The sequence below is a fragment of the Narcine bancroftii genome, chromosome 3, assembly GCF_036971445.1.
Source record: "Narcine bancroftii isolate sNarBan1 chromosome 3, sNarBan1.hap1, whole genome shotgun sequence".
In the NCBI taxonomy this organism is placed as follows: Eukaryota; Metazoa; Chordata; class Chondrichthyes; order Torpediniformes; family Narcinidae; genus Narcine; species Narcine bancroftii.
In genome coordinates, this window is record NC_091471.1 from 90,318,650 (window position 1) to 90,342,631 (window position 23,982).

General features: G+C 42.1%; 1 protein-coding gene across 1 annotated transcript in view; it reads right to left on the reverse strand.

Annotated features, from left to right (window-relative positions):
* Positions 1–868: 868 nt before the first annotated feature.
* LOC138756698 (olfactomedin-4-like) overlaps positions 869–23,982 on the reverse strand; it is a 76,734-nt gene continuing 53,620 nt past the window's right edge. The window contains 3 exon segments of the mRNA XM_069923085.1: positions 869–1,701; positions 7,204–7,345; positions 10,684–10,893. Of these exon segments, the coding sequence (XP_069779186.1) occupies positions 869–1,701; positions 7,204–7,345; positions 10,684–10,893 (1,185 nt within the window).

Consider the following 23,982-nt stretch of genomic DNA (forward strand, 5'->3'; position numbering starts at 1 on the left):
AAGGGATTGCTTAAGGTGGTATGTGAGTGGGGTGAAGGCTGAGAATCATTGCTCTAGACCCAATTGTTACTGAAATATTTTGCTTGATGAAAAATTGTCATTGGCCCATTTCCTTTGGGGTTATGAAACCGTGCAATTGGGTACGATTAAAACAGTGGTTTTCAAACATTTTCTTTCCACCCATATACCATCTTAAGCAATCCTTTAATGGCATAGAGAATACTTAAAATGGTACGTGAGTGGAATGAAAAAGGTTGAGATTCACTGGTCCTTAGCCTATGAGGAGAGATTGAGTCATCTGGGACTGTACTCTGGAATTTAGAAGAATGAGAGGGGATCTTGTAGAAATGTATGACATTATGAAAATATATAGATAAGGTAGAAGTAGGGAAGTTATTTAGATTGGTAGGGGAGACCAGAACTAGATTCAGGGTAGTAAATTTAGGACAGAGATGAGGAGGATCTACTTTTCTCAGAGGGTGGTGAATCTGTGGAATTCACTGTCCATTGAAGCAATGGAGGTGATCTCATTAAATAGATTTCTACATAGTTGGGGAATTAAGAGATATGGGGAAAAGGCAGGTAGATGGAGATGAGCCATCAGATCCGCCATGATCTCATTGAATGGCAGAGTAGGCTCAAACGGCCAGATAGCCTACTCCTGCCCCTATGTCTTATGCTCTTATGTAATTAATTAGGCATTGAATGATGCATGAGCTGTTTTTTTCAGCACCCTTGTGCTGCTTAAATTTAAAAAAATTAAAATGGTAATTAATTGTGACCTGAAATTTGGCATCAAAAATTAAACATTTGGATCATGATTTCCCAGTGATTCCCAGCTGATCAGTTGTCTTATTGTTAAAGTTGATTAATTTGCATTATGCTTGGATTGATCAGGATGAAATATCACATCATAAGTCACCTGGTAGCCATTGTTGTACACGTACAACTTTTGATCAGACGGGTTGTAGTTTACACTCTGTAGTATCTCCAAAGGTTTAACCATCTTTATAGCGAGCCTACTTTCCTCACCAGTCCTGGTGTCAAAAGAATAGAAAATCTCCTCCTCGTGTATGTTCAAGGGCCTAATTGCATAGAGCACACCACAGATCATGAAGGTATTGGACATCGCAGGTTTGTACTTCTGGGTGACCCATGTCTTTTCCACAGTGAAATTGGTGACATTGACTTTACTAATAACTACATTCCCATTGTTTTTCTCATTGGAATAAATAACCCACAGACCAGTCTCATCAACTGCAAAGTCCATGTCTTGGTATTTAACATTATGATATGAGAACCTATTATTGTAGGCTGCATTGGTCAGAGTCTGACTTTCCTTTGCCCCTGTGTCTGAATTAAACCTGCACATCTCCCTTGTATTGTAACAGTTGTAATACAAGGTGCTATTATACAAAACCATCCCACTCCCCTGTGGTGTATAGTGATAGTAATAGCCAAAGATAAGCCTTTTCTCAGTTTCATGTCTGTAGATCAATAAATCTTCATACGAAGTGTAGAGTCTGAATGTGTAGAGACTTCATTCATTTTCCAATGGTCCCACAAAATACAGCTCCTTTTTAGTGGGGAAGGGAGAGGGGTCTTTTCCCCAAGCTCCATATTTGTGACCAGTTCCTCTCCAGTTCAGCTGTACGATTAAAGGCTCAGATACATTGAGTAGGCCCCCATGTTTGCAGCTTCCTATCAATAAATAAACATTATTTACATAGTCATAAATTTTATTTTGTGTATATTATTTCCCTCTATAGTTGACAACACTGATGATGCTGCAGCCTTGTCCCTTCACTCTGTCCTAAACCACCTGGAGAATGAAGCCTCTTATGCCAGGCTGCTATTTATCGACTTCAACTCGGCGTTTAATACGATCATTCCCCAAAGGCTCAGGAGAAGCTGTCCTTGCTGAAACTCAACACCCGTCTCTGTAACTGGATCCTGGACTTCCTAACAGAAAACCCACTGTCTGTAACAGAACATCGAGCACCAGTCCCGCTGAGCACTGGCGCACCTTGGGGCTGTGTGCTCAGCTCACTCCTGTTTACACTACTGACCCACGACTGCATTCACAGATCCAGATCTAAGTCTCATCAAATTTGCAGATGATACACCAGTAGTGGGCCTCATCAGCAATAGAGAAGTGGAAAATCTCACGAAATAGTGCAAGAATAACAATCTGACTTTCAACATGGCCAAGATGAAGGAGGCTAAGTTCCTTGGAGTCCATTCAACTAGTGAATGGACATACAACATCTCCTCACTTGTCAGGAAAGTGCAACAGTGACTGCATTTCCTGAGGTCTGAAATCACCAAGGCTACTGGCCACCATTATGTCAACCTTCTACAGAAGCTCTAAGGAGAGCATCCTGGCTGGCTCCATACAGTCATTGTAAGGAATTGGATAGGTGGTCAATCCACAGGACTATAAGAGTACAGACTGGATCACAGGGGTCTCCCTCCCCCTTCATCAATGCCATCTACTGGGATCGTTATCTGAAGAGGACCGCAAAATCTTTTAGCTACTCCCATCAGGAAAGAAATACAAGAGTAACAGAGCCAGCACCATCAAGTTGAGGAACAACTTCTTCCCACCAGTAGCAAGAATGCTGAATGACTAAATTAACTCATACTAACCATCCGAGATGATACTATCTATTCCCACTGTTCTGATTCCCACTGTTCCTGATTCCCACTGTTCTGATTCCCACTGTTCCTGATTCCCACTGTTCTGATCCAGAAGAAAATTCAATTCTCCTGGACAGCTGGATCATCTGGTTGATTTCTGGAATCCAACATGGTGTGCTTGGGTATGTGACCATTTTTAAAATTTGTTTTGCATTATTCTCAACCTGGAAATTTGGGTCTGCAATGATTTGGAGCCAGATTCAGCTCCAAAGTGTTTCTCCTCCAACTCAACCTTACCAGTTATGGAACAGTTCTGTGCTCAGTAACCGATGCCTTGAAAAAAACTCTTCTCACTCTACCAGGTGGAACGTGTCAAAAAAAAACTGGAACTTGGACTGTTTAATCTTTTTTAATGGCTGTGAGTACTAAGATATTTTTTTATAATATTCTTCCCTCATCTCCTTAAACCCAAAAGACAGATGATTGAAGAGTAGCAGGAGAATATATTTTGAGGAGGGAGATGAAGGTTGGGATGAAGGTGAGGGTAGGAGTGGGGAGACAGAGAGAAAGATGGATGGAGGGACAGGAGAAAAATGAGGGGAGAGATAGATGCAGGGAAAGAGAAATGGAGAGAGAGAGGGGGAAAGAAAGGGAGGGGTTTAGAGAGAGAGAGAGAGAGAGAGAGAGAGAGAGAGAGATGGGATTGAGAGAGAAGGAGGGAGATGGAGAGTGAAGAAGAAGAGTCACTGACTGCTATTGAAGAGAAAGAAGGTAGGCCTCATGGAGAGACTAGTGATACTACTTTTGATGCTGTTTTTACAATTTTGGAATCTATAACTCATCAAATGGGTAATATGTTAACACAAATGTCTACTCAGATTGATTATGGATTTATGAATATGACTGAAAAAATGAATAATATTTGTGAAGAAGTTTCTTCTGTTAAGAAAGATATTTCTGTAGTTAAAACTGATAATAATAGATGCTTGAATATGGTGGATACAGTTCAAGACAATTTTAAGAAGATGGAAGGTGCCTTTCAAGTTTGTAAAGAACAAGTGGATCATAATAAAGAAAAAATAGAAAAAGTGGAAGATTCTTCTGTCGGATGGGAAATTCAGAAGAAGGACTAACTGAAGAAAATAGATTCTGGAAAATTAAAGCCGCCAGAATAATGTTAAAATAATGGGAATTCCTGAAGGAATTGAGGGTTTGGATATCCAATATCAATTTTTAAAAAGTGGATTCCTGAAGCACTGGGATTGGAATTTTTTCCAGAAGGTTTGGAATTAGATAGAGCACATAGGGCCTTATGAAGTAAACCATTTCCGGGACAACCTCCATGAGCTGTTTTGATTCATTGTCTATGCTACTAAGATAGGGAAACTATTTTGAGAGTAGCAGTCCAAAATGCACATAGATATCAATCCCCGTTGATAGTACAAGGAAATAAGAGTTTTTTCTATCCAGATTTAAGTCAAGAAATTATTAAAAGACATAAAGAATTTAATTCTGATAAAGAGGTGCTTTGGAGGAAGGGTTATACATTTTCTTTTAGATACCCTGCAGTTTTGAAGAATGGAAATGGGAACGGGAAGACAAATATGTCAAAGAGCTTGATTGATATTGATGATACAGAACAAGCTTTGGGATTGAATTCATTGGGGTTATGAGCTGATTTAGACTTATAATTTTATCTCTGGTTGGTGGGATGGAGGTCGCTGAAGCTTTCGGAAGTCGTCTGCCACCAGTGGAAGGGATTTTATTTCTTTCCACACCTAGTTAAGTGGGGAGTTACTACTTACGTAGTTTCTTTTTCTAAAAAAAATACCTTTTTACTTGTGTAAGTTTTACTTTGTTTAGAGAGAAGTTTAGCAATTGTTTAATTTAGATTACTTAGCAAGGGGACCTTTAAATTTTGTAATTGGAGAAGGGTTTTTTTTCTGTGAATAGAATGAATAGAAAGAGGGGTTTTTATTTTACTTTGATAACAATGTCTAATTTGAACTTTGCAACATTTAATGTGCAGGGTTTAAATAACCCGATTAAACTAAAACATGTTTTAACCTATATAAAAAAGATGAAAGTTGATATTGCTTTTTTGCAGGAAACTCATTTAACTGAAATAGAACATTTGAAATTGAAGAGGGACTGGGCCGGTTATGTAATTTCATCTTCTTTTAATTCGAAAGAAAGAGGAGTGGCGATCCTGATTCATAAGAAAATACCATTCGAACTTTAATCTTTGGTGGAATCAGCTGGCCGAATTTTAATGATTAATTGTAAACTCTTTGCTGAGTCATGGTCTTTGTTGAATATGTACGCACCTAACGTCGATGATGAACAATTTGTGTCTGAAGCTTTTTTTAACGTTAAGCCAAGCTAAAGAAAATATTTTGATTGGTGGAGATTTTAATTGTGTATTAGATAAATCTCTGAAAATCGTGAAAAAATCAAAAGCAGCGGTTCAATTGGTTTCTTTGATGAAATACTTACATTTGATAGAGGTTTGGAGAAGGTTAAATCCTACTGAGAAAGATTTTTCATTTTATTCCTCACGCCATGACTCATTTTCAAGGATTGACTATTTTTTGGTATCAGCACATTTGCAATCATGTTTTATTTAAGCTGAATATAAGAGTAGAATAATTTCTGATCATTCATTGCTACTCATTTCTTGTGTTGGACTGGAAGTTATCCAATCAACCTTTCGTTGGAGGTTTAATGTAATGTTATTGAAAAATTGGAATTTGTAAAATTTATTAAGGATCAAATTGTTTCTTTCTTAGATTTGAATAAAATTTTTAAAAGTTAAAGTGATAACAGGCAAGACAGAAAATGAAGCAGAAGTAAATGAGAAATAGCTTGGAATGGAAAGAGTCGAGAGTGCGCAAGCAGGAAACCTGAGAGTCGGAGAAAGAGAAAGTGGAGAAAGTCCACAGGTGGAAAAGAACAACTGGAAGGAAACATTGAATAGAGGAGCTGTCAGTGGCTCTCAAGGAGGATATTGGGACCAATTTTGATGCCATGCTCTTTGATGCTACCCCAGCAGATAAGACACACCTTAATAGTGTACAACACAGGTTGCTGTATTACAGTATTCATGAGCCCTTTTTACATAGTGATCCTGCAATACTGTCGTAAAGAAGACCCATAATTAAACCGGCTTTGCTTTTTTACACTGAACCAAACAATATCGGCAATACTGGCTTAAAGTTGGAACTACAATGACACCCCCTCCCCCCATTCCATGTTTTTACCATTTGGCACAATAAAGATGCAATATTCCTGCCTTGAATAGGTTGTGTAAAAGGGGCTAGAGTAAATGGCTGGCATCTGGAGGGTGCTGTAAGACAATGCGACCTCACCTTGGGGTACAGACAAGTGGCAGCTCAGGTAAACAGGCTGGTGAAGGGGGCATTTGGCATGCTTACCTTCATTGGCAGGGCATTGAGTACAGGCAAATAATGAGTTTGTTGGAGGAAACTCAGTGAGTCAGGCAGCATCCATGGGTAGAAATAGTCAGTCAACATTACAGAACATTGAGTGCAGGAGCAGGGATGTCATTTCACATCTAAACAAGACATTGGAAAAGGACACATTTGAAGTATAATGCTTGGTTCTGGATGTCCTGCTGTAGGAAATATGTAATGAAGCTGGAAATGATGCAAAAGATTTATGAGAATGTAACCGGGACTGGATAAGCATGGACTTTTTTTTCCCTAGAGCATTGGAGGCTGAGGGGTGACCTTAGAGAGGTAGATAAAATCATGAGGGTTGTGTATAAGGTCTTTTTCCCTCAAGGAGAGCTCAGTTTTGGAGAGCATAGGTTTAGAATTAAAAAGGATGAGAAGGCTTACCTTTTCATATAGAGTATGCAGGGTGAGGTGATAGAAGCAGGTACAATTATGGGTATAAAACTTCCCCCTGACCCTTCCCTGTAGTTCTGTCTCTCGCTTTCCTTTTCCCTCCTTTCACAGAGCAAAAATTAATTCTCACCTTTCTTCTTTTCATATCCAATTAACACCTTTTGTCTGGTTGTCTGGCTGTCCCCTTCCATTCTTCCCCCTTTCTCTCCAGTCTTTAATTAAGATGCCTGCCTGATTTTTTGCTCCTACCTTGAAAGGCTCAGGTCCAAAACATTGGTAATATATCTATATCTCCCATGGATGCTGCGAGACTGGTTGAATTCTTCCAGTATTTCTGTGTTCTTTTACAATTATTTTGTAAAATCTATAAGTATTTTAGGTATATGGATAATGCTTCGATGCCATAGGTGCTCTGTGGTTAGTAAGGGATTACTTAAGGTGGTATGTGAGTGTAAAAAAATGTTGAGAACCACTGGTTTAGAGAGATATGGGCCAAATGCAGGCAAATGAGACAAGCTCAGATAGGCACCTTGGTCAGTATGAAGCAGTTGAGCTAAAGGGCCTGATTCCCTGATCTGTGACTCCATGCCTGCCTACTCTTTGCAAAACATTCAATAAAGGTCTCCCGACAGAGGTGGTGGCTGTGTTTTCTGCCTTTGTCATGGTGCTGCATTGGGGTTAATCAGTGACTGACCATATTCAATGGACGGAGGACTCTGGGTCTGCTTGCACTCCTTCAGGCGTTCCTTCAGAACTGCAATCTCCCTGCGAATCTGCAGGACGTTGTTCTTGTCATAGGATTCCAACTGGTGGACGACCAGCGACATGTTCTCAATCTGAAGCATGAATGAATGTAAGTAGGAGGGCCAGTACCCATGCACAAGCTGTACAATTCACACCAACCAGATTTGTATTTAATTATTGTCATGTGTACCAAGATATGATGAAAAATAAATGTTCTTTTGAGAGCTACTCAAAGGCTAGCAAAGAATTGCATAAAAAAGAAAAAATAAGTTCCTTTGCAGAGCATGTGTCATTGACATTCAGATCATATTTCAAATTTTTTGTCAGAGTACATGCATGATATCACATACAGCCCTGAGATTCTTTTTCCTGGGGGATGGCAGAATTACCACTTATTGGTGGGGCAAAAATCTGTACTCAATGTACACATTGTTCATGTCTCAACCTACTCCCCCTCTTCTAAACCCCTGATCTTGACAAGACCACTGAAGCATGGAATTGAAACTCCCAGCTACAGGAGAAACATCTGACTACTGATCACACAGCTGGGCACCATCTTGTCCAGAGGTATCAATTGTTGGCTACAGGTTGATACCTTCAGCTGAGACTCACTGCTCTGCAGGCCTGGGGATAGATGAATGCACAAGGAACTTCACTCAGCGTGCTGAAGGAGCAAAAATGTCTGCTTTCCAATTTTTAAAGGAACTAACCCTCTTGTTTAATTTTTAATTTATTTTTGTTAATTTTGACATACAGCACAGTAACAGGCCATTTCAGCCCATACGTTTTGAACAGTGGGATGAACCTGGAGCACCCAGAACAAATCTATGTAGACATGGGGAGAATGGACAAAATCCTTACAGAGAGCACTGGATTCAAACTCCATTACACTAACCGCTACGCTAACTGTACCACCCGTAAAGAACTAATCCTTTGAGCTGGCATTGATTTTCTCGGGTCAGGTGGGTGGTATAAGTGTCGCTTGGAAAAGAGGTGATGGTCCTTCTGATGCTGTCAGGGGGAGTGTTCCAGTTCTGAGAGCAACCAATGAAGAAGGAATGCTGTCCTCACCCTTGATGCTGAGCGGGGGGGGGGGGGGGGAGAGGTGGGAGGGGGTAATGGGGAGAGTAGGCACAGTTGGTGAAGTACAGGTAAGTATTTGCAGTGCACTTTGGAGATGCCACACACTGTGCCGGTGGTGGAATGCATGAATGTTCAGGGAGGCGGACAGAATGCCAGACAAGTAAATTGCCCTATCCAGCATGGCATCAAGCTTCTTTAGGGTGGCATGGTTAGTGCAACCCTATTACAGTGACAATGACTTAAGTGTGAATCCGCCATAGTCTGTAAAGTTCTCCTTGCATCCATGTGGGTTTCCACCAGGTGCTCCAGTTTCCTCCCACATTCCAAACATGTGCAAGAATTAGTCAGTTAATTGGTCACATGGGTTAGTTGGGTGTCAGGACTCATGGGCCTGTTACCATGCTGTATTCCTCAATTTAAATTTGAACATTTTTAATTTCTTTAGAGTTGCAGTCATGGTGCTCATGTGGGGGTTCCATCATCTCCCAACTTGCAGATGCTGGAGAGAGGTAATATGTCAGGACGAGAGTCACTTGCTGCAGGATATCCTGGCTTTGAGAGGCTCTTGCAGTAGCTGAGTAACTGTCCACTGGTGACCCCAAGGAGTTGCTGGTGTGACACTTAATCTAGAAGAACAGAAACTGGCAATGGTGCATTGCTGCTTTGGTTAGTACCACTGTCCATAACCAATCATTGTGGGTGAGCAACCTTCTTGATCTGCTGTAGCCCTTCTCATGAAAATGTTTCCACTACTGTGTTGGCAAGAGTATCCCAGAGTTCAGACCCAGCACTGGTATTGTGGGAAGCAGTATCTTCCCTCAAACAGACCTGTGAGAGACCAACATTTGGCACTGATTTATTGGCCCTGATTTTCCTGAATGGTGCCAGTAGTGACACATGGAACTGCTGGGATTTCACAGTCCTGGTTCCTACGTGTATAAATGTACCCACATGAAAACAGTGACAACATGATTTTGATCATCAGATTATAGGAGCAGAAATAGATCTTCAGTCCATTGAGTCTGTCCTGCCATTCAATCAGGAGCTGATTCATTCTCCCACTCAGCCCCACTGTCTGGCCTTTTCCCCATAACCTTTGATGGCCTGGCTAATCAAGAACCTATCAATCATCGGCATTAAATACACCCAAGGACTTGGCCTCCACAACTGCCTGTGGCCACAAATTTCACAGATTCACCATCCTCTAGCTAAAGAAATTCCTCTGCATCTCTGTTCCGACCAGACGCCCTTCAACTCTGTAGTTGTGCCCTCTTGTCTAAGGCTCTCCCACTATGGGAAAAAAAAACTTTCTACACCTACTGTAAGCTTCAGTTCCAACTTAGACTTGGCTCAGGATTCTCACTTCAAATGAAGGTCAGGAATTGTTGCAAGGGACGAAGGTAAATTTTGGATCATTCACAATTTTTTAATATAAAATTGCATTCCCTTACATAGATTTTATTGTTTTTTTTTATATTTTGCTGTTGCGTCAAAATAATTCCTAATGGTTTAATACATTTTTAACTGTTTTTATATATTTTATCATTAATTATCTTCTTTACATTGGCAAATAAAATTAGAGAGCATACATGGATTGTTCCATTATTTACACTGCGTTAAGAATTTGCACATGGCGTAGTCTTGATTAGATGGCTAGTTACTGTAATTGTATCAGTTATTGCCTATTCCCTCTCATCAATAACACTAGACAACAATGATTTTGCTTCCTGAATACTTTTGGGTGTATTTTATGAATTTGGGGCTACTGATCAACCTTAAAAGTTTCCTACCTCATACCATTTTTTAGATATATCCTTACTTTTATGATTTCCTGTCATATTTTTTACATGCATACAAAACCATAAAGTGCAACATGTTCTAGAAGAATTCATTTTCTGCCTTCGCATTTGGACGTCTTCCCTACTGCTCTTGCTGCAGTCAATGGCAAACATGGTGAAAAGTTTCACCACAACATTGAGACAAGGGAAAAGTGGTTTCTGGGCATCTGGAATCCATCAATGCTGGTTGACTATTGTTGGACACTGACTCGAGAGGGATCAGATGTTGAATACAAACCAAAATTAGCCGCAAAACATTTTTAGGTCAGTTGAACGAACACAATGTATCAGCATCATTAAGCGATTAAATAAAAGTTAGTTTAATGTTTCTCCAACTTGCTATGTGATACAGCAAATCTGAAATTATCTTTCTGTTCAGCTTGAAATTGTCTATCATAATTCTCTTTTTTTCAGGAAGCAAACCTTTTGAGAAAAATTGTTCTCCAGTGTAATGGAACATTCACTATCGACACAGGAGGAAGAGGGTATGTGCAGAGAATCCTCCTCACCTCTTTGTAAAGCTGGTCAATGATGACATTGCTTCCTTTGACTGTGAACTTCAGCTGATTGGTGAGTGACACCAGCTCTTGGATCTTCAGCTTGAGCTGCTCAAAGTCGAGCTGGGTGTAGGACTGTCCAGTCTCAATAATCTCCATCCGCCGGGTTAGGTTCAGCAGCTTCCCCGTGTGTACAGAGAGAATATGTGCATATTCTTGCACCTGCTCAGGGAAATTCAGCAAACATACATGGGTTACAGCCACCTCCAAGAACAAAGAAACTGTAGACACCTCATTCCACCATAGACCAAACCATATTACCCAATTGGTGACAGATTGTACAGATGTGTGGTGGATCACACATCTGTATTACAGTTTGCATCACAGTCTGGTAAGGGGTCACCGATACTCCCGAGTGTAAAACCCTGCAAAAGTTAGTGGACATAGCCCAGGACAACACTGGCAAAACCCTCCCACCATTGACAACATCTGCAGGGAACACTGCCATTGGAGCACAGCAACAATCATCAAGGATCCACATCACCCAGCCACAGTCTGTTCTCACTACTACCATCAGGTTTAGGAACAGCTGCTTCCCCTCGACCATCAGAATTCTGAACAACAAGCTCAATCAGGGACTCATTTAAGGACCCTTACTTTATTGATTTTTTTTCTCTTGGTATTGCACAGTCAGTTTGCTGACACATCTTTATTGTTTACATGTGTACGTTTCAAACAGTTTTTTTTTGCACTATCAATAAGTGCTAATCTTCCTTGTCCATAGGAAAAAGAAAATATGTGATGTATGTTCTCTGACAATAAATCTGAATTGAGGAATCTGAAATCTGAAATTAGGAAAGGTGGGAGGAGCGGTTTTGCACTTGATCATGCCTTGCTTCAGTTGTAGTCAGATTCCTTACTGACCAAAGAGGCTGCTTGGATGGAGTTGAAGATATCTATGTAAGACGCTGACTTGAGAAGGCAGCCAACATCATAAAGGATCCCTATCACCCTGGTCACAACCTCTTCTCATTGTTACCTTCAGGCAGAAGGTCAGAAAGCCTGAACTCCCATTTCTTCCCTACAGATATCAGGTACTTGAGCCTCTCTCAGCTACCCTAACTCAAAATTGTACTCCAGGATCAAAGATCTGTCTTCACCATTGTAACATCCCTTATTTTTGCACTGACTGCAACTGTGAATATTTAACTAGCCTTTGACAGTTAACGTAAAATTCCAGGTATCCGGAATTCAAGCAACCCGACAACCTCAAGCAACCAGCAAAATAAATCTAGGACAATACATTTTAAAACATTTTAAAAGATAGGTTAAAAAATATACAAGTTTAAAATTGTAAAAGTAAATGTTCTCTGAAGTAGCGCATAGACCTTTGGTGAAGATGGGGGCAAATAATCAGCCAGCAGAGTGCCTTAGTCTTGCTTTGCTCATAGCAACTGTTGGAATAAAGTTGTGTGAAACAGCAATGACATCTTCCAGGATGAAGAGCTGGTTGATGCCATTCGCTCGTGGGCTGACTCTCTTAAAGTGTCTCCTTATCCCTGCTTAGTAAGAGTTGCCCCGGTCTGGAGCTTTATCTGTAAACTTTGTGGGGGGGGGGTGGAGGGGGGGGTGATGGGGATAATTACCTATAATGTTATTGTTCATCTTTAAGGCAGTTCTGTGGAAGAGGAGGACCCTGCAGATGCAGCAACAGTTAAATGTTTTCAAAGAATGTGACTGAAAATATAGTAAAATGCTTTTAAGGTTTATCTATTCGTGCAGGTGAAGTTTGTTCAGTGTAAATACAGTTTGGTATTTTTGTCTTTTAAACTGTTTATTCTACAAGTGTACTGTGGAGAACATTCTGACTGGTTGCATTACTCACTGGTATGGAGGTACTAATGCACAGGACAGGAACAGGCTATAAACTCAGAGGGCTGTAAACTCAGCCAGCACCATCATGGACATCAGCCTTCATTCTATAAGGACATCTTTAAGAAGCAATGCCTCAAGAAAGCAGCTTCTATCATCAAGGACCCTCTCACTCTGCTACCATTGGGACGGATGTACAGGAGCCTGAAGACAGAACCCCAATGATACAAAAACAGCTATCAGATTTCCAAATGGACAATTAACCCATAGATATTACCTCACTTTTTCAATTTTTTGCACTAGCTATTGATTTTTTAAAGATCTTGTATTTAGAGAATTGTAATTTACACCTTGATCTGCACAAGCTACATGTTGATGACAAATAAATCTAATTCTGATTCTCATTCTGTTTCTGAATGAGATTAGGCCAGCATGCTAAATTCCTGGTGTTGAGCAGAAAAGCTGCTTCCAAAGGATTCTGGAGCAGGTACATCACAGGGTCATGTCTGTGAAATATTTGGGCAAAGTTGCTGTGAAGGTTGAGAGGATAGCTCAGAAGGATTATGGGGGATAGAGTTGGGGGTTTGAGTTCAAGAGTCATGAGTTAATGTTGCAGCTCCTTAAAACTCTGATTAGACCTCACTTGGAATATTGTGTTCAGTTCTGGTTGCCTTATTACAGGAAGGATTTGGAAGCTTTGGAGAGGATGCAGAGGAGATTTACCAGGATGTTGCCTAGATTTGAGAATGTGTCTTATGAGACAAGATTAACAGAGCTTGGGCTTTTCTCTTTGGAGTGACTTAATAGTCGTGTACAACAATAACAAGAGGCATCGATAGAGGGGACAGCCAGCACATTTTATTCCTGGGGCAAGAATATTAAACACCAGAGGATATCTTTACAAGGTGAGGGGAAAAAAGTACATGGGCGGCCCAGTTAGTGCAGTGGTTAGTGCAACGCAGTTACAACGCTAGTGATCAGGTCCAGGGTTCGAATCCTGCCCTGTCTGCAAGGATTTGTACATTCCCCCCATGTATCTGTGGGTTTTCCTCAGGGGCTCTGATTTCCTCCAACTATTCAAAATGTACCAGGGGTTGTAGGTTAATTGGGTGTAATTAGACAGCATGGGCTCGTAGGGCGAAAGGGCCCGTTACCATGCTGTATGCCTATATAGAGAAAAGAAAATAGAATTTTAAAGTTTGAAGGTGAAGAATCTTTACACAGAGGGAAGTGGGTGCCTGTAATGCATTGCCAGGGGTGGTGGAACAATATAGGAATTTATAAGATGCTAGACAGGCACATGAAAGCAAGAAAACTGGAATGTTATGGGTTTGAGGTAGAGAAGGTTTAGCTCGTTGAATAGGTTTGAATTGGTCAGTACAACATCGTGGACTGAAGGGACTGTACCGTGTTTCATTGTTTATATGAAAGAGTGTGGTTTGCAACAGTGCTTCAGATTGTCTGGAAGCTGGACTGAGGGATCAGAAAGATCATCTACATGATCTTACAATACAGTGTTCCAATGCCCTGTATCTCACATTTACAGTAGGTTTTACTTTGAACCAGTATTCACTATTAATGTAACTGTTAATAAAAAAGAATCCACATCACACATAGATAATTCATTACTTCATAAGCTCAACCAAGTTCCCCATTGAGAAATATCGGTCTCATATTATTTCCCCTCAGTGGGAAATACCCCATCTGCGTCGCTAATTATTTCCTCCTTTGACAATCAGATTTTTACTCCTGTCACATTGATATCATGGCCTTAAGGCAGAGATCCTCAACATTTTTTTTCACTCACTTATCACCACACATAGGATGCCATAGATGCTCTGTGGTTAGTAAGGGATTACTTAAGGTGGTAAGTGAGTGAAATGAAAAAGGTTGAGAACCACTGGACTAATGTTAGGTCTGCTTTGTTCATGAATGAGTGAGACAAACACCAGACTGAGTCAAAATCAGGGTTCTTTGTTCTTTATTACCGGATTGTAACACTTGCGACTAACCATGTTAGTCGGAGAATGCATTCTGCCGTTATCAGCAAAATGGTGATTTTTTATACCCTTGGATACATGCTTAGAACATCATCATATCATTACTTGTCCAATGACTAAAACTGTTGCTATCCTTTCCCTGCTAGCTTCCTGCCTCTCAATCCATCAATGTCTCTCTTATCTTGTAAGTACAAGGATGCATTCACATCTTGTTACAGCCCTGCACATTCCCATCTCATGATGTTTTACCTAACAGGAGTACAAGGACACCTCCCCTTCTTGTTACAGCCCTGTACAGGGTAACTCCTTACACATTCCCATCTCATGATGTTTTACCTTACAATCCCTCCTTTGTCCTCTTTAGAGGACAATCTCGCCCTGACTATGCTACCACCGCGTTACATTAGTTCGCCTATTATTGCCAAGCTCTATACGGGTTCTGTTCACAGGGCAGTTCGGCTGGTGGGCGAGGGCTCCCCCAACCCTCCTTTGCGTACACCCCCCATCCGTCACCCCGATCCCATTGCCCGTTTACAAGTTTCATCCCATTTGCCCCCAAGCAAAAAACTAGCTAACCCCCCGTACATTAGTAAATTCCCAAGTTAACATATGGTCTACAATCTAATTCATAATACTTGTTCTACAATCTGATTAATAATATTTGTGTTACAATCAATGTTATAATATTTGTTCTACAATCAAGGTTATAATATTTAGGTTACAAGCAAGGTTAAAATTATATGTGTAACAATCTAATTCACAATCCCTCCTTCCCATCACATTCCCCTTCAGACTCCAGATCGATCTCAGCAACTTTCTCCGCCTCCTGTAATGTGAGATAGTCTTGCTCCACAGCCTGCACAGCTTGATATTTCGGAGGCAGTTCATCACGGTCAGCAAAGGCTCTCTCTATGGTCCTCGTGACCAGCGTTCGAATGCATGGAATACAACAACAGCCACAAGTGATAAAAATTGATACAGAAATGAACAAACCCAGCAAAAGTTGTCCTAACAATGTGCTCCATCTCCCAAACACTCCCTGTAACCAGGATAAAACAGGATTGGAGACTCCAGACTGGGCTTTTAATTCTTTCGCCAGTGCCCTAAGTTTCGTTAACCCCTTAGTGAGTGATCCATCTGGCCCTGTGTTATTAGAGATAGAAGTGCAGCATAGATCTCCAAACATAGCACACACTCCACCTTTCTCTGCCAGGACCATATCAATCGCTATCCTATTCTGAAGTGTCATAAGGGAAGTTTCTGACAGTTGTTGATGTATTGCCTCAACAACGTCCCTGGTCAAATTTGCAAGGCGCTGGACATTATAGTGAATAAGGTTGATCCTATTAACATTTTTATTTACAGTGATGGGAAAAATTGCACTAAAAACAGGAAAGCTTTCAAACCCAGCTGCAATCTCATCGGCTAATTTAAATTCGTCCGGAATATTCCGGGCTTGGCCAATGGCATCAATCCATACCCCATCAGGGTTCCTTCCTCCCGGCCCCAAGAGTCCAACACTCCTCCTTTTCTCCACAGCCAACTCTCTGTGTGGCGCAATTCTAGGGAATCCTCGTCTCCCTCCTGCCTTTTGACAATCAGCACTGGCGCATTAAGGGTTACTAGAGCACACCGACCATCCCAGTTAGCGGGGAGCCAGTTGTACAGCACTCTTCCTCCACAAAACCACCAAATATCCGCCCTAGCCTGGGTCAAGCGGGTTGCACTACTGCTATGTGAGAGATCAACATGAGTCCTGCACGAGTCGCTGGGCAGCCAACCCACATGGAAAACGTGCGCTGCTGTGTTGTTGTTGGCAAAACAAGTAACATTAGTTATGCCTGTGGATCTAAAGACAGGGGGAGCTACATTAGCCGGAGCTATGGGAAACGTCTGTTCCCATATCAGACACCTATTCAGTGGGTTGGATTCTGACATTAGGTTCAAGGCGCAGTCCATAGCATCTGTCTCCTCAAAAATTGATCTGCTCATCCGTAATAATGGCCTTCCTCGGGCACAGACCCAGCAGTTCCCATACCCTGCTTGGTCCGCATATTTACCCATCTGATCTATCCAGGAGTTTGACTCATCAATACCTGTCTCAATTGCTATCTTCTCTCCCCTGGTCATCTTCGTACTGTCGAATTTTCTCACTTCCCCCTCTTTCGAAGTGGGTTTAATTATGTCCTTTGTGTATGTTTGTAAGTCGAACCTCACCACTCCCCAAGGATCTTTTCCACTAATAGACACTCCAATCATTAGATAGAAGAGGTCTCCGACACCATGTTCTCTCCCTATGCCTCCCTCGCATGTCTTGTACTGTAGTAGGTTTTCGATACCCTAGTATCATTTCTCTATGTGCCTCAGACATGGCCGTACCGTTTTTACCCACGAGTCTTCCTAGGAAAGTTACCACCCTCCTTCCGATCTGACATTTCGACCTTTTTACTTTAAATCCAGCCTCGCCTAACCCCTTGAGTAAAACTGCTGTCCCTGTCAGGCACTCATGTGGCGTTTTCCCTGCTAATAGTAGGTCGTCTACATACTGAATCAGTGTAACATCTTCCGGGAGCTTTAATTTCATTAGGATTTCGCTAAGGGCCTGATTGAACAGTCCTGGACTGTCCTTATAACCCTGAGGTAATCTAGTGTATGTGTACCGATGTGCTTGGTAAGTGAAAGTGAACCAGTCTTGGCATTCCTCAGCTAATTTCAAGCAGAAGAATGCGTTTGCCAGATCAATGACAGTATAGTATTCGTGCTCCGGACTCAGAGCCCTAAGTGCTACATATGGGTCTGGGACTGGTCTCCCGATGGTCTTGGTAGCCAAGTTAATCTCCCGGAGGTCGTGTACCATCCTCCAGTCTTTTCTACCCTGTTTGGGAACAGGCATGATGGGCGTGTTCCACATACTGTCAGGTGCCGCCCTTAAAACCCCTGACTCCATTAACCCTTCTATCGTTCCTTTAATACCCTCCTCCTGACTGGGCGACAAGCGGTATTGTTTTCTCCATATTGGTTTCTGCCCGGGGTTGGCCAATTCTAGAAATACCTCTCCTTTTATTACTCCCACATCATAGGGCCCCGTTGTCCATATATGTGGACTCAGATTAGAAAGATATTTGTCTGAGTCTCTGTGATCAATATTTTCTCCTTCTATGGCTCGGTCTCTTTCTACTTTCTCATTCACAACCTGGTCCCATGCTTCAATATTCAGTCTGACAAATTTTCCTCCCTCCGAGGTGGAATATCCCGGGATTTCTGTCTGCCTGTATTCACACCCTATCGCTTCCTTTACCATCGGACCCAGCTGTCGAGCGTGATGATCTTTGGCAATACCCAAGGTCACATGAGGCACACTTTCTACTCCTAAGCAGAACCACTCCATTTGTTCTTCTGTCATGACAACCATAGCAGCTATTCCCTCCTTACCTACAAAGATAAATGGACAATGTATCGTTTCTGTCTTCCCTTCTTTTAGAGAGTCCCACCTCTCCTCATATTCCTAGTCCGGGTGGATGGTGTAGTTTAATGTAACATGCATAGGATCTAGTGGATAATTGTAATCCCCATACCGAGGAATACTGGCCCTCCACTCAAAAAACTGTTTAATCAGCCCTGGGCCTGGTTCATCATACAGTAGCCGACTCCAGAAAATACTAACCTCCACAGAGTCTTCTGAAGCGTTAGATGGGGTCATTACTATAAACTGTCCTCCCCTTCTTATTGTATCCCCTGGGTATGTTAACCGAAGGCCCTTCTCAGAACATTGTATGGTTATTCCAAGTTTGGTAAGAATGTCCCTTGCTAATAAATTAATGGGGCAACTTGGCACAACCAGGACAGGCGTTTTAACCCTTTGTCGTCCAAATGTCATGTTGATGTTATCTGTATAGGGCTGTGTTTCCCTTATCCCGGAGAATCCTATTGTAGATAATGTTTTGCCCGAAAATGTGCTCCCTGGGGGTTTTTTAATCACTGTCGTAACTGCTGCCCCTGTGTCAACCATAAATTCAATTTTTTCTCCATTTACCGTCCCCCAAATTTTTGGTGGCTCCCAGGGAGGCGTGATTTTTGATTCTCCTGGGCACCGTCAATAATCAAATTCAGCACCTTCCTCAATATAGTCATTACACTGAGGTGCCTGGACTTGTTGATCACTCTGCCACCCCCCGATTCTCTGGGGCCCATCAATGTGTCCACCCCTACCCCTTGCTTGTCCTCTTAAGTTTCCTCCTCTTCCCCGATAGCCTCTAATAGAGGGTAATCTTTTTCCCCTTGCTCTCCCAGCCTCCGGACAGTTCCGCTGGTAGTGTCCAGGATTTTGGCAGTACCAGCATACTACATGTTCCCCTCTATACATTGTACCTAGCTGTCTTTCCCAACCATTTCTTACTTGGGGTCCCGGATTTATCACTGGCCCCATGACCTGTGGGACTATCTGTTTGGCCGCTAATTTAACCCCTATATGTTCTATGGCTCTCACCAATTTATCGGTTGTTTTGTCCACCTCCTTCTGGGACGCACTTTCTGACTTAGCATGCTCTGATTGACGATGTCGTTTGATTGCATGTGTCAGGTGTCTTTTCCACAAATCCTCTGACATTGTCTCTAATCCCACAATGTCCCTTAATTTTGCTTGAACCGTAGCAGGTAGTCCGTTTATTATCCCATTACGAAAGTGAGCCCTTCCTAAGGGGCTGTGGTCGGGTCTTTCTCCAGTCCCTGTTTCCCATAAGTCCCATGCTCGAGTGAAATACTCGTGTGCAGTCTCTCCTTCCTTTAGTTGAAGGGTTACCAAGGCATCCAAACTATAGGGTGTAGGAATTGTTTCTCTAAGTGCTTCCCAAAATTTATTCCGAAGTGGGTTAAATTCTATTTCATCCCCCAATTTACTGCTTCTTACAATTCTCTCTATTTGCTTCAGGGCCCCTTCTGCCTTTAATTTTATCATGATAGTTCTGACATCTGCGAGTGCTAATTGTTCTTGGCAGGTTTCTTGCTCAAAACAAGAAATCCATGGACTAGCCCCATTACTCAACGGAGGTAGTTTTTTCATTAAACTCTCTAAGTCCATTCGTGACCAGGGTACATATTTTTGAGTTCCCCGTCCCGTGATCAGTAATGGGCATTGATATCTCAATTTTTGGGGATTTCTGCTCCTTCTTTACTCTTGGCATGCATTTATTTATCCCACCTTGTTCTGACTCTTCTTCGTCACTGTCACTGTCCCTATCAGCTTCCAATGTCTCAGGGTCAAAGGTATATTGGTCACGTTCATCTCTAAGATAATCTTTTCGGCCATAGTTTAGTTGTTTCACATCTTTCTCTTTTGTCCTAACTATGTCCAGGTAGGCATGTCTATTTTTCTCCCTCCCGAGTCTTTTCCTTTTACTTTCCTCCCATGGTGGATCGTATCTCGTTTCCTCTTCTGTACTACACTTTTCGTCCTTTACTCCTATTATCATTCCTTCAGCTTTAATTTCTCCTGACAGTGTTGTAGTTATCTTTTCCACTTCCTTCAATACACCTACCATTAATTCTTTTTGATCCTCACTGATCTGCCCCAGCACATTAATATCTCTGTTTAAGTTTTTAATGTTATCCTGAACCTTTTTCATGTTCCATTTCTGTATCTCTAACTCCTTTTCTATTTTCTTGGACTCCAGAGGGGTCTCTACATCTATTACTCCCCCTTCTATTTTTATTAAAGGGGCCTGTACCTCGTCTGATGTGTCCCTATTCCCGAGGTTCTTGTCACACCCCAGTGTCTCAATATCTGGATATAAGGGACGTGACTCCAGGATCCCATCTGGGGTGCCAGGGGCACCTTGTGACTCCACATATGCATAGGGCGGGGGTCTACAAGCTATTTCTACAGGGGCCATAATAGGTGGGTTATCAGGGAGACCAAATTCTTCGAATATAGCTAGGACATCGCGGTACTGCATCTCCTTGTCTCTCACCCTCTTTTTTGCTGACTCGCGATTAAAGATTTTGTTTTCTGTGTCCCGTTTGTATAATTGTATAAGACTCACTTATAAATGATTTATTGTCAGAGTACATACATGACATCACATACATCCAGAGACTATGAGAGAGAGAGAGAGAGAGAGAGAGAGAGAGAGCATAGCGAGAGAAAGAGATAGAGAGGCAGATACACAGAGCACAAGAGATAGAGAGAGAAAATGCCTTGCACTGGCCCCACTGGGAGAAAAGTCTTCAGATTAACACTTTCGTTTCAAAGGTTTTAAAAGGTTCTCATCCTGTGATCACTGGTCTGGATCAGATTGGGTCTCCCACCACTGGTAACTATCACTCCTTCCTTCCCTCCCACCTCGAGTGAGCTACACGTCAGCCCACAATGTCTGCCCTGATCCCGCAATGGTGGGGGTGCGGGAAAAAGGGAGGGAGAGAGGATAAAACAGGATCCCATTTGATGCGGAGCTGGAATTGTGGGCACAAAATTAAAACCAAATTGTATTTCTCTGCCCTGCCCAACCTGGGGATTTCAGGGCAGCACTGCCACAGATTGGGATTGGGAGGGGGAGTGGGTGAGAGAGGAGGGGGGGGAGAAGAGAGAGAGGGGGAGAGAAGAGAGAGGGGGGAGGGTGAAAGGAGGGAGGGAGAGAGCAAACCCGGACACTTCGTGGCTGGAAACTGGAAACAGGCACTTTTCCTTTCCCTTCTGTGTTTTGTTTCTTCCAGCTTATCTAAGACACTACGCTTTAAAATTTTGTTTCCCTCACCTGTCAGGAACATCTCAGTGCCCCCGGGTAACCAACCCCTCTTCCTCCAGCGGTCTACACATTTTCGGAGCATTTTTTGTTTTTCCAATGCCGCATTACTGGTATTTCGCTCCTCTAATTCCTGATTAATTTCCTTAATAACTTGGTCAAAAGTCTTAGCAGGCAACTGTACAGCCATAGCTGCGGGACCGCTTTCTAATGCCTGTTTTAATTTAGGTTCTTGTCCGTTTAGGGGATCTATGTCAACGAAAATTGCTTTTTTAAAAAATGTCTCCTTGCAAGCTGGATGACTAATATCTTTTAAAGGAACAGTCTCTAAGTCTTGTCCTCCAATTGACTTCAGACTGTCCTGTATACTCTGATTGCTCGTTTTCCACTCTCTGTTTTCCCAAAGGGGTCTGAAAGTTAAATTACAACTAGAAAACCAAATATTTGGGCTATACTTTTGTCTTGTTTCCCTGTACCAATCTATGAATTTACGTAACTTTATCTCCTTGGTGATGTTGGGAATACCCTCATTTAACTTATCAAAAGTATTTCGAATAAACCGGGTGACTCTTAGGAGTTTGTCAACTTTTTCATTAATATCTCCTACCTGATCCGGACACAGCTGTCGCAGCCTTCTGTCGTCGTTCTTGTTCACCAGGCAGGCGTCCCTGAGTACTTTTTTTGTTGTCTCAAGGTCTCTAGTGTCTGCTGTGGTATTCCACCACGGCGAATTGGGGAAATAAATTCTTAACTTCTCAAGTGTACAGACATTATCATACCTACCGGACATTTATAAGTCAGTCTCTCAAATACAATTGAGGCCAATAAGCCTGAACCTTTGTTTTCTTTCAAAGCCCAACCTTCACGTGGGAGATTTCTCCTCTTAATAACCAATTTAGGGCAGAAAACTCAGGTCCTCAATTGTTTATAGACCACCTTCTCACTCTATTGGACTTTGCAACGACACAATAAAGACTTTTAAACTCTAGTAGTTTCTTGCGAAGCACTTAATAAATGTCATTCAAACACCTTAAGGACTTTTATCTTGTCTGTAATCACTTACGTGTTACAATCCTGGCATGCGACCTTCAATTGTGGTCGTCTAATTTGTCCGATCTCCAGTTCTTACTGACAATCATAAAGATTTAAAAAAAAAAAGAGAATTTTGTTAAAACAGGCTTCTCTGGACCTTTTTATCAGCCGGCTGAGATGATTGTCAGAAAAAACAGAAACCGTCGTCCAGTGTTCACTCACCCATCACGTCGGGGTCACCAAATTGTTAGGTCTGCTTTGTTCATGAATGAGTGAGACAAACACCAGACTGAGTCGAAATCAGGGTTCTTTGTTCTTTATTACCGGATTGTAACACTTGCGACTAACCATGTTAGTCGGAGAATGCATTCTGCCGTTATCAGCAAAATGGTGATTTTTTATACCCTTGGATACATGCTTAGAACATCATCATATCATTACTTGTCCAATGACTAAAACTGTTGCTATCCTTTCCCTGCTAGCTTCCTGCCTCTCAATCCATCAATGTCTCTCTTATCTTGTAAGTACAAGGATGCATTCACATCTTGTTACAGCCCTGCACATTCCCATCTCATGATGTTTTACCTAACAGGAGTACAAGGACACCTCCCCTTCTTGTTACAGCCCTGTACAGGGTAACTCCTTACACATTCCCATCTCATGATGTTTTACCTTACACTAAACAGACTCTCAATGGCTATCAGGAGTGTATCTGGAGCTCCTGGCTGTGTCATTTTAACTCATCTCCCTACTCCCACATTGACCAAAGGCAAATTGAGGAATACCCACTTCATGTTATGCCTGGCATGTCTACAAAACAACAATATGGTCATTGAATTCTTCATTTTCAGGTTATCTGCACCCCCCTGTTCCTTTCTCTCTCCTGATCTTCTTAGGTCCTCTCATGCACGCTCTTTCTTTAACTCAACCCCCGCCTTAGTCCTGTTACTCAGATTCCTTCCCCTCCCCCACCTGTTCCATCCGTTTATCACTCATTTGCTCAAGACAAGTTGGTCCCTCATCCCCTCACTCCACTGTCCCCGTCTGCCTATCATCCCTCCTTTCACCCGTCACCATCAGGTTCCATCACCTGCAATCCTTGGTGGTCTCCACATCGCATCCTCCCCCCCCACACCCTTCCTACCCCCATCTTGCTTCATCTGGCCATTAACCCCTCCTCACCTATATCCTCCTATCACTTCCCAGTTTCTGCTTCACCTCTCCCTCCCTCAACATTTTAGCTATGACAGAGGCAGAGACCCAGGTTGGAATCTGGCACTGTCCGTAAGGAGTTTTTACATAAGGTGATATGTGAGTGGAAAAAAAAGGGTGAGAAACACTCTCCTAAAATGCGTATACACAATTTTTTTTCTCCAAATGGAGAGGGAAAGAAGTGGGGAGCTAAAAGGAAGGAAACAGAGGGATAGGGAAAAAAGAGAGAGAGGAGAGAGAGAGGAGTGGCCTAAAGCAAACCAGAGAATGTGATGTTAATGCTATCCTGATGGAGAGTTCCCGGGCAGAATATTAGGTGTTGTTCCTCCAATCCTATGCCATAGGCGCTCTTTGGTTAGTAAGGGATTAGTTAAGGTGGTATGTGAGTGTGAAAAAAAAAAGGTTGACCACCAATAGCTCAATGTGCATGAGAATTGTCTCTTTGGTTTTTCAATGTA